The following is a 12,184-nucleotide window of genomic DNA, read 5'->3' as shown; positions in this document are numbered from 1 at the left end:
AAAAAGGCCCAGTGCTCTTGTAGGTTAACACTTCTCCGGTCCCTATTAATCTAGATATGCAATTTTATACTCTGGATGAGCATATTTTTAATTTTGATTTAAAGTTAACCAAAGAAGGAAGTAACATTAATTGTACCATGAAAACCAATTAAAAGAACATTTTCTACTGGGGATGAAAAAGCAGACTAAAGTAAATTCTCCATTTCTGCAGACTAGCTGTAGTGACCAAAAGGCACAGAGAGAGTTCAGTAAGGGAAAGAGATGGTGGTCTCAAGAATGTCCTATCCTTCTGAACATACCATAGGCATAAACTTGCATATCACTATAATCAAACTGTCTCCAGGTGAGAAAGTTCTAGAGCAACTATCTTACTATTTTTTTTTTAACAAAATAAATTCTTCTATATGGGAAAGTTTTATTCTTCAAAAAAGAAAACTTCTGGAATGGGACCAGCTAAGTCAGCCCTGACTATCTCTGAGATAAAAGATGAACCAGGCTGATGGTTCTTAATCTAGTCTTGTGTGAACAAAGTAAGCATCGGGAAGGATAGGTGTCATCTTCTAAGCGAAATATTCTGAGGATCCGGCAGCATAAATCCGTCAGTGAGTTTGTAGTAGACTATTGTAGAGTCAGACTCCACTATAGCCAAAGTAAACGACACGGGCAAGTCGGGATCACCTTGCAATTTTCGCGATGCCTTCAAGATTTCCCTTATCCTGTTATGGCTGAGGGAAGCACTGATGGGTGTAGGTACCACAGTCTGTAACCCTTCTCCTTCTATCCCAGTACCAAGAAGGCAGATGAGCTGGAGATCTGGTAGTCCCACACAGTTTACTTCATGCCAGCTTTTACTCTCCATGAGGTCCAGGTAAACCAAGAACGCTATATAAACTTGGGTGGCATCTCCTATATCTAATTCCATCATTTCTAAATACTTAGGGTGTGTGCCCATCCAGGCGTCCTCGGGGGCCCACGGGTGGGCACTGCCGCCGCCGCGATCGTCACCCGGGCGCTCATCGCCGCAGCCCGCGGTCGGCTGGGACTCGCCGCGCTCCTCCATGCCCCCATTAATGGCTTTTAACAGGAAGGGATATTATCAGATGTGCATTTTATAAACATAAGTTACAGAAGGGAAAACTGGAGGAAAGACTGGGGGAAACACAGATCATAGACTGGGATGCCAGTTAGGAACCTGAGTTACCAAAGTTAATGGCAGTCAGAGTAGAAGGGAGAGGATATCATTGAGAAGCACTTAATGGGCAAGATTTAACCACAAATGAAGGAGACACTGAAGATGAGCCTATGCTATTTAGCCTAGGTACTAGGCAGAGTTTAATGAGAGTGAAGATAAAGTCCATGAAGAATCAGCTTGGGGCACAAAAGGTAACAGATACATAGTCTTTCGGGGAAGAGATCACAGTGGGTTGAGCCAGCAGTCAGAAGACATCCAGAACTGGCCTAAATGCTGTGACCCTATGAACGAGAGCAAGAAATCAGGGACGTTTTGTTCTAGCTCTCCTACAGCTGAACTTACATTTTATATAAGTCTGATCAACTCTGGTCAGGTGCTTGCTCCCTGTCTGTTATTGAACTCCAAGATCAAAAGGAGAATCTTTGGATTTCTTTCCCCCAATATGCTGTAGAGTGCCCATTGTAACCCTATAGTATTAGTTATGTCTGTAGCAAATGCAGTAATGACTTAAACTCATAAAGTACTTTACACATTTAAAACGTTTGAATGTTCATCACTTGTTCATTCAACAGTCTGCTACGGGAAGTGACCACGGGGATTAAAAGTGTGTGCTCTGGAGTCAGGCTGCCTGTGTTGGGCTCTGCCACACACTCACTGTGTGACCTTAGGCAGGTTACGTAACTCCTGTGTGCCATTCCATCTCATCTGTAAAATGTGTATGATAGTAATGTGATGATGACCGAATGCATTAATTCATATAAAGCATTTAGAAGAATGTGTGGCACTAGTAAATGTTCACTGTCATCACTTTCCATAAGGCATGCTGATGAATGCTTCGAATAGCCAAGGAGTTTTTCAAGGCAGAGACTCCATCATGAAGGATTGTAGAAGTTGTGGGGAGAGAATCAGAATATAGCTAATCTATAAATCCTCAAGAACTTACTTATCTTTGCATCTGATCCTAATACACCTCTGCATTCATCATCACTGAAATACTTAGAATATTTACGTTGAACAAAATACCTTGAACAAAATGGACACATCTAATAAATACTCACCAATGAATTTATTATATATTGAAAGAGAGAAATGCTCATAAAATGCCAGTAGAATTTAAAAATAATGATTACTCTTTTGAGGACCACAAAGGAGGCTGCATTTGTGCTGTGCTCTGATGAGTGAGATTTGATTTTATGTCACATGCCCCCAAAACAGTCAGGGAATATAGATAGAGTACATTCTATAATCTGAAGTTGACAGATGACATTTTGCTGTGACAAAGCATGAAGGTGAAGTGACTGGCCCAAGGTCATACCACCATGAAGCACCCAGCTTCCTGGTTGGTTCCATCTATTCAGGCCTGCCTAAAAAGCTGCAGCAGCCTGATGAGCAGGTCTGGCCCTCCTTCTGCATTATGGGCTACAATCAGACTAACCAAAGTTCCTCTCCTGTGGCCTCTGCATAGATGGCCATTGCATACCCTGTGTTCAAGCAACTGCTTCACAGCCATCTCTGGTGATGAAATTAAAGCCCAGCACAGAGCAGATGGACCATTTTTCCATTCTGGCTGGCACACATTAGGCTCCCTCTGCATCCTGGAGATGCTAATGCCAACAGCAAGGAAGGGAAGCATGACCGATGGCTCAAAGAACACCACTGCTGCACGCTCAGAGGCAATGTCAGCAGCTCCTCCACCAGCGAGGCAGCGACAGGAGATGTGCCTGAGTGCATGCAAAGCAGGGCACCCAGCAAATGCTCCATGACAGAGCCTGGCATTTAGAAAAGAAAAGGATTCAAAACAGTCATGATAAATACCATATAGTGAATTTCTTCACACTTGTTCTTCAGGTTAGCATTATTTTTCTTCTTTATTACATATCTGGGCTGGGAAGCACAATCACCTTTCAGGTTTGGACACTCTAAAAGTCATAATGTTTGAATTTTTGTTTAGAGTTTAATGCGGAAATGGAAAATGCATATTAGTATCTTAGAAACATTTTTTCTTTCGTTTGTGGCCATTCTAATAATAAAACATCAAAAATCTCTACCCTCAGTTAGATTATGACCACCTTTATATATCAAGCAAGTACGACAAAATGTCAATGTTGTTGCTGTGCTATTTTTGGTTTTGTCCAAAGTACTTCAAAAATTGATTAATTTACAACTACAACACAACCTCCTTCCAAGTTTCATTCCACATTGTTGTTAAAACTAGACAAAGTCCTCAAAATTAGCCTCATGCCTTAAGTATCATATTTCAAAATTTTAACTGCAGTTCATTCTGAGTAGTAGCTTGTCTTTCTTCCTCTGTTTTCCTTTGTACATACCAGTATTTGCTACAGTTTCTTCTGTAAGAAGAAAATAAATTTAAGGAAAAGAGAGAAACAAAGACACTGGAAGGAAGAGTATAGAAACTAAGCAAGGATGGGTGAAACCGGCTATTGTGTTATGCTGCTTTAAATACAAATATAATTTCTAAATAAAAATATTTTTAATCCAAACACTTCCTTAGAGATATGTAATAAGTAGGAAAAATATGCAAATATTGGCCATCAAATAAAAAGATGCTTATGAAAAAGATATTTAGGGTTTACTTTTTTATTGCTCATACCATTTCTGTTGCCGAAGAATTGATGCTTTTGAACTGTGGTGTTGGAGAAGACTCTTGAGAGTCCCTTGGACTGCAAGGAGATCCACCCAGTCCATTCTGAAGGAGATCAGTCCTGGGTGTTCTTTGGAAGGAATGATGATAAAGCTGAAACTCCAGTACTTTGGCCACCTCATGCGAAAAGTTGACTCATTGGAAAAGACTCTGATGCTGGGAGGGATTGGGGCAGGAGGAGAAGGGGACGACCAAGGATGAGATGGCTGGATGGCATCACGGACTCAATGGACGTGAGTCTGAGTGAACTCCAGGAGATGGTGATGGACAGGGAGGCCTGGCGTGCTGCGATTCATGGGGTTGCAAAGAGTCAGACACAACTGAGCGACTGAACTAACTAACCATTTTCTGATCAACGTATCATCTAATAACCTGACCCACTAACTAGGATGTACACCAGTTGAAATTCTGGGCTTTAGAGTCTTGGCCTTAAGACATTGGGTGATTTCTTCAGTCTTCTGAATTTAATGAAAAAGAGAAGGTATGAGACCTTCAAGGTAGTATACCTTCAGATAATTAAATTGAGATGTAGGCACTCTTCTGGATCTGTATTAACCCTGAGTCTGAATGCCCTCTGACTTACTTTTAAAGAAAATTTTCAAGTTTGGACAGTGAATCTAGAGCTAAATCATGGTGAGTGAGACTCTCAAGTGATGCTCTTTGATTCTCTTTCCTCGCTCCTATGACATCAGAGTTTTAGGGTCATTTCCTGTGGTGCTAGAGCACCATCATGTATGCTGCTCAAGCCAGCATCTAGAATACATAATAGAAGTCCAATATTATGTTTTTAAAATCTCAGAAGAAATAAAAGTATATTCGTCCTATGCAATGCCATTTCCCCATAAATCTTTCTTAACAGTATTATTTACCTGAGTCAACATTTCCAAACAGTCTAGCCACATCACATGAGTTCTAGTTTTGAGTCTGCTAAGCAAGATAGTTCTTCATGTGGGCAGGAAAGCCACTGCAGGGCAAATATAGTCAATATGGCTTATCATTATAACTTTTTTTTAACCCAATACACACCACTTGTGTCATTGATCTGTTAAAATAATTCTGCTCATCTGTGAAGAGTAAAATGTGTTAACCGGCGCAGCACAATGGACAGTTTCACTCCGTTATGTTTATGCATTCACTCAACAAGCATTTTTACTGAGAGCCTAGTAGATGTGGGGAAAAAACAAGTACTGAAGAAAAGCTGTAAAAAAATACATTGACTCCCTGGTTGAAAAAGTCTTAGTCACTCAGTCATGTCAAACTCTTTGTGACCCCTTGAACTGTAGCCTGCCAGGTTTCTCTGTCCATGGATTTTTCCAGGCAAGAATACTGGAATGGGTTGCCATTCCCTTCTCCAGGGGATTTTCCTGACTCAGGGATCAGACTCAGGTCTCCCACATTGCAGGTAAATTCTTTACCATCAGAGCCATCAGGGAAGCCCAGTTTATGTTTTGAGAAGGATGATCAACAAAAAAATTTAATGGTAGAAAGCAATTTGAGGAAAAGAGGAAAATCAAGTGGCCTCTTAGAGATGTGGTGACTCAAAGCTTCCCCAGGGACACAATATTGATCTGAATACAAAAAGACAAGAAGGATTAAACCAAGGTAAGAGCCAGGGATGGAGCAATCCAGGCAGAGAGGACAACATATATAAAGGCTCTGGGGAGGCGTGGCATGTCCAGCAGACTGGGTAGAGGAGAAGCGTGGGACACGATAACGGTAGAGAGACCACACAGGGCCTATAGAGAGTCCAGATTCAAGACCAGCGGAAAACTATTTGCAGATTTAAAACAAGAAAAGGCCTATTCTAATTTCCCCTTGTAAAATATCTTTCTAACTGCTGTAAGGTGTAGATGGTAAGAGGAACATCAAGAAAGCAGAGACACCAGCAATGAAGTTATTACTGCAGTCCAGTTGAGATAAATGTTGATAGCTTAAACCATGACTATAGTAGTAGTAACAGAAGAAAACTGGTTAGAAAGATACACTGATGATAGAAACAATAGAATGTGGAGCTTATCTGGATATGGGAAAGCATGGTAGAGCAGGGAAAGGGATCAAATGTTTTTCTTAAATTTTGACTTGAGAAACTAGAGTCTGGAGCTCAGGAGATAAATCTAAAGATATAAATTTGGGAGTTGCTTAGCTTCCCTGGTGGCTCAGAGGTTAAAGCGTCTGCCTCTAATACGGGAGTCCTGGGTTCGATCCCTGGGTCAGGAAGATCCCCTGGAGAAGGAAATGGCAACCCACTCCAGTATTCTTGCCTGGAGAATCCCATGGACAGAGGAGCCTGGTGGGCTACAGTCCATGGGGTCGCAAAGAGTCTGCCACGACTGAGCGACTTAACTTAACTTAGCTATAAATGGCATTTAAAGCTGTAGAACTGGATAAGGTCATCTAGGAAGCAAAGACTGAGAAGCCATTTCAACATTTGGAGAACAAATGGAGACTGAAGAGCCACCTGAGAAAACGGAGAAGAAACAATCAGACAGAAGAAAACCAGAGTGTGGTGTTACGGGATCCAAGAGAAGAGAATTGCTCCAGAAATAAATACAGCACTCAACTGTGCTGAGTGCTGCTAAGAGCTCAGGTGAATTTAGAATAAAAGCCTATACGCTGGATGTGGCACGTTTATTATTATTATTTATTTATCATTCTTTATTATTAATTATTATTACTTCTAATAATAATTAGAAATTATTATTGACATTGACAAGATGTTTCAATGAGAGATGGGAATTAACATCCAGTTGGAGTACATGAAGACTGAATGGGAAATGAAGAAGAGAAAACCATAGGTCTACCCATTTCATTTGAAAAGTTTTACTGTGAAGATAAACAGAAATAAGGAGTTAATTAATGGGAATTAGAGAACCAAGAAATAATTTTTTAATATGGAAGATTCCAAAATCCTGCTGATTGGAGTGGTCAAGTAAGAGGAAGGGAGGTGGAGAAGAACTTAAGGAGAGAACTATTTCAAGAATAGGAGAGCAGAGGATCTTGAGTGAGAATAAAGGGGAAAATCTTGAATGGTAGCAGGGCAGATGTTCCATGAAGAAACACAGAAAAGGTGAGAACAGATGCCAGCAGATGTGTAGATAAGGGGGGAAAGGCAAGATCATCAGTTAGGGAACTGGAAACTGGGAATGCTGACAAGAGAGGTGAAGATCTGAATTGTTTCTAAGAGAGAGAAATTGAACTCACTAGGGAACTGTAGGTGGTGGTTAATGCTGTTTGAAATTTAGTCATTATTTAATGTGAAACCAGTACATCAGCCTTTGTGATTTTCTTTAGAAAGGTTGCTGTCACTTCACAGAAACAGGAAAAAAAAAAAAAAGGATGCTGCTTTCACTAACACTGGAGTTTAGTCTGACAAACACAATGAAGGGAAAGTGAGGGGAAACGCGAGGCAAAGGAGTTAAGGAGTTCTACGGGGAACGAGTATGGCCTCCTAGGTGGCGCTAGTGGTAAACAACCTGCCTGCCAATGCAGGAAACGTAAGAAACGTGAGTCTGATCCCTGGGTGGAGAAGGAAATGGCAACCCACTCCAGTATTCTTGCCTACAGAATCCCCATGGACAGAGGAGACTGGCGGGTTACAGTCCATAGGGTCAAAAAGAGTCAGACAGGAGTGGAGACTGAGCATGCGTGCATGGGGAGAGGACATAGTAAGAGACCATGAAATCGGTTTAGGTAACTTCAGAGGGAGAGGGAAGAGACGAGAGGTCGATGGATAATGAACTAACGCAGTGTCACTGGATGAGGGACTCAATAAGATTAGAATTTGTTGCAGAGAGACTCTTAGAATAAATAAGCTTCAAAACAGTACTTATTGACCAGGGAGTAGGATTCTCAAAGTCAAGATTTCTAAGATGGTGCAATTACTGGTGATGATAAAAAATTAAGGGTGTGACCCTGAGAGTCAGTGGCTGAGGGGGAGAGGAAGACTAGATTATACCCTTTGATTCTCAGCAATTTCTTATAAGGGAATCAAACCAAAAACCCCACTGGGGAATGGTAGAGAATATCTTCTATTTGGAAGTAGGATTCTAGTGATCATGTTATACTTCTATATTCTAGCGGCATGACTTGGAAATTCCCTTAGTGCCTCAGTTTTATCATCTGAAAAATGGAACTAATCACGACTAAGTTGACATTCACAAGGTTATTGTCACTTTTAAATAGAGTAACAGATACCAAACTCATTTTAAACTATGGGATCACTGTAAAATACAAGTCATCATTTGGATTATTTTATAGGTAAGGAAACCAGGCCCCAAGAAAAGTAAATGATCAAGGTTAGACAGTAAATGAAGAATTAAATTCTCACTATTTGACACATAGCCTAGTGCTCTTTTCATCAAACCATTTTGCCAATCAAACTCAAAATCTAACTCCCATTTGCTAAAAACAAATGCTTTTTGCATATTTGAATCTTTGCGTAAATAAATTCACTGAATTACAAACTGATTTTTCATGAACTGTGACCCAAAGCACAGACATCCTTAATACCCTACCATCACAACATATTACCTCTTAGGGTCAAGGAATGAGGATCAAAGCACTATCTTGAGTATTAATGTGCAATGTAGAACATCATAAGGCTGATGTGCATGCAGGAACTATCCGCATTATCAGTGCTGGGAGTCTTCCTGGGTTTGCATTACCCAGAATGACATGCATATACTGAAGCTAAACTTTAACAAAAAATGACGAATAAAATCTCTGTCTTGGCCCAGAGCATTGTATTAGCCATAGGATAAAATGGACATAGAAGCAAAGCATGTACAAATAACTATTTAACTCAGATAAATGAACCAGTCTAAGATAACCATAATACTCCATGTGACTCCATGAAAATCAATCAATGGGAACAATAAACTAAATTTAGAACAGCAAGAAAAAGAAAGAGCGTATTTATTGTCTTCTCTCACATCTGGAATGAATAATGTAGTACGGGAATCCTAACTAAATTACAGTGTGTGTACATCCAACTAAAATTGTACTCTAGTGCTTACAAATAACACTTTGCTAATCAGGTAATGGTGGTCATGCCTTCTTATTAAGTAAGCACCAAAGAAAAATAATCATCCCAGAGTGTGAGACCAGAGATTTACCTCTGGAGTGCATTCTTTGTTTCCTAAAGTGCACTGCTGTGGCTACTAAGACCCTCACAAGTGTTATCAAATATACACTGAAAAGAGATGCCTGACATCTACTAACTACTGTAGCCACATCCTTAAGAGATGGGCTGAGTGGAGACTTGTCACAACCTTGCTCATGTTCTGTTTTATAAAAGAAACCCGCCTCCCATTTCTTGTTGACTTTTTACATTCTACCTTTTTTTTTATTTTTCTAAAGGGAACCTGAGACGTGATAAGAAAAGGCCATTCACTTTAGTAAACAAGATTCAACTTGCCTCCTACACAACCTGTCGCCAATTTTCCACCCACAACTCCACCCACTTCCTCTTCAGCCAAAGGAGCCCGAGTCAGGCTTCTAGACCTGCTCTGCTAGAATCTGGGTGGGTGGGTGGGGGGTGTGTGCGTGCACACCTTTCATGGCACAAGGCTGAAGTTGTAATCTTTCTGGTTTTATACAAGGAAATGCTTTCATTAATCACTTGTCTGTTCCCTATTCCCCAGAGAGAGCCCCTCAAAACATCCTGTTCTATACCTTCTCCCTGTTCATTAAGCCCTCAATCCTGCCTCTGCTCCTCTCATGTCTAAATGTACTTTCCCCTCTTTCTACTGAGAAGATGGCAGTTCTAAGATACAAACTACCCTTATCTTTGCTATCCAAATATTCTTTACCTTCTTCTGTCCTCTTCTCCTTCCTTCCTTCCTTCCCCAACACAACCTCCCTACAATACACCTCGGCTTTTCTTCCTTTCCACATCTACTTCTGTGTCTTTACTCATCTCTTCCTGTCCAAATGTTATTGAAACATAAAGTTCCATCTCAAATCCCACTTCCTATATAAAATCTCCCCTCACCTTCCCTGACATCTTTCTCTTCCAGATTCCACTGATAAGTATGTTTTATAATAGTGATTTGGCAATTAATTTAACTGCTTTGTGACAACTGCACTGTTATCTTGGACTGTTATATTTATTATTTTATTTCTGCCATGTCTCACCATATATTGCAAAAAGAAGCACACATCAAAGTCTTAAAAGTAATTATTTGTGTAAAACTCAAATAAATGTTAAAGGTAGGAACTTACTGTACAAGGAGCCAGTGCCTGAAATATCCTCTTAATCTATCTACAACCCTTGCAAGTAGGACTAGAGATTAGGTCTTATTTTTAGATTCAGGATCAGGGGCCACTGCTAGGACCACTGTTCCCCATGCACCTTCTCTTCTTCCTCACCCACAAAATCTCAGTCAAGACCAAACTGATATCTATGACCCCATGCCTGAGGTTGTATGCAGGTCTGTGTCTCTTTAGCCCTGAGAAGATGCATACACACACACTCCGCATTGGGCCAATCCATCAGACAAGACTTTTTTTGTCCAGACACGTTCTCCTTTGATCTGATCATTTGCCTCACCTCAGGCTGCAGTGTCTGTGTTCACTTTGGCTGATGCTCAATCTGGCTCCTGCCAAGTCTCTTTTCCCAGGAAGGATAATCCTCCATTATCCACTGCATGCAGATAGGAATCTAAGTACGGACAGATTAACCTAGAAAAGTTTATTCAGAGATTTTTCAGCAACCCCTTATTAAGCACCTGCTCTGTCCTGGACCTCCAACCTTGATGCCTGAGTCATCTGCTTCCCCACAACAGTGGTAGTCCCTCTTCTAAGGCAAGTTTGCCCCAGTCGCTGTGAAAGTGCTGCACTCAATATGACAGCAAACTTGGAAAACTCAGCAGTGGCCACAGGACTGGAAAAGGTCAGTTTTCATTCCAACCCCAAAGAAAGGCAATGCCAAAGAATGTTCAAACTACCACACAACTGCACTCATCCCACACGCTAGCAAAGTAATGCTCAAAATTCTCCAAGCAAGGCTTCAACAGTACATGAACCAAGAACTTCCAGATGTTCAAGATGGATTTAGAAAAGGCAGAGGAACAAGAGATAAAATTGACAACAACATCTGTTGGATCACCGAAAAAGCAAGATAACTCCAGAAAAACATCTACTTCTGCTTTATTGACTACGCCAAAGCCTTTAACTGTGTGCCTCACAACAAACTGTGGAAAATTCTTAAAGAGATACCAGACCACCGTATCTACTTCCTGAGAAATCTGTATGCAGGTCAAGAAGCAAAAGGTAGAACCAGACATGGAGCAACAATCTGGTTCCAAACTTGGAAAGGAGTACATCAAGGCTGTATATTGTCACCCTGTTTATTTGACCAATATGCAGAATACATCATGCGAAATGCCAGGCTGGATGAAGCACAAGCTGGAATCAGGACTGCCAGGAGAAATAGCAATAACCTCAGATATACAAATGATACCACCCTTATGGCAGAAAGCAAAGAGGAACTAAAGAGTCTCTTGATCAAAATGAAAGAAGAGAGTGAAAAAGTTGGCTTAAAACCAGAATTTATTTTCTTGGGCTCCAAAATCACTGTAGATAGTTACTGGGGACAGGAAATTAAAAGATGCTTGCCTCTTGGAAGAAAAGCTGTGACAAACCTAGACAGCATATTAAAAAGCAGAGACAATACTTTGCTGACAAAGGTCCATCTAATCAAAGCTATTGTTTTTCCAGTAGTCATGTATGGATGTGAGAGTTGGACCATAAAGAAAGCTGAATGCCAAATATTTGATGCTTTTGAACTGTGGTGTTGGAGCAGCCTCTTGAGAGTCCCTTGGACAGCAAGGAGATCAAAAGGAAATCAGCCCTGAATATTCATTGGAAGGACTGATGTTGAAGCTGAAGCTCCAATACTTTGGCCAACTGATGCAAAGAACTGACTCACTGGAAAAGATCCTGATTCTGGGAAAGATTGAGAGCAGGAGGAGAAGGGGATGACAGAGGATGAGATGGTTGGCTGGCATCACCGACTCAATGGACATGAGTTTGAGTAAACTCTGGGAGCTGGTGATGGACAGGGAGGCCTAGCGTACTGCAGCCCATGGGGTTGCAAAGAGTCAGACATGACTGAGCAACTGAACTGAACTGGGCTGCCTTAGTTTGTGAGTTTCTGCCTGACCCTACTTCCTGTCCTTCCCAAACTCCATAGATTCAGACCATCACAGACACCCCAGACTAGTTTGTTCCCCACTATGCTTTCCATCATGAAAACTGCAGCACCCTTAAGAATTTTGAAGTCATAAAATCTTCCAAGCAGTTGGAAGACTACATACTACACTCTAAAC

General features: G+C 41.0%; 1 protein-coding gene across 1 annotated transcript; it reads right to left on the bottom strand.

Moving 5' to 3' along the window:
- Window positions 1-553: 553 nt before the first annotated feature.
- Window positions 554-1,060, bottom strand: LOC138091016 (tRNA-splicing endonuclease subunit Sen15). Its single transcript, XM_068986659.1, has one exon. The coding sequence runs from the start codon at window positions 1,058-1,060 to the stop codon at window positions 554-556; it is 507 nt and encodes a 168-aa protein (XP_068842760.1).
- Window positions 1,061-12,184: the final 11,124 nt, after the last annotated feature.

Source organism: Capricornis sumatraensis, chromosome 1 (assembly GCF_032405125.1).
Source record: "Capricornis sumatraensis isolate serow.1 chromosome 1, serow.2, whole genome shotgun sequence".
Classification (NCBI taxonomy): Eukaryota; Metazoa; Chordata; class Mammalia; order Artiodactyla; family Bovidae; genus Capricornis; species Capricornis sumatraensis.
The sequence above is the reverse complement of the archived record's forward strand: the minus strand, read 5'-3'. Positions and strand labels throughout refer to the sequence as shown.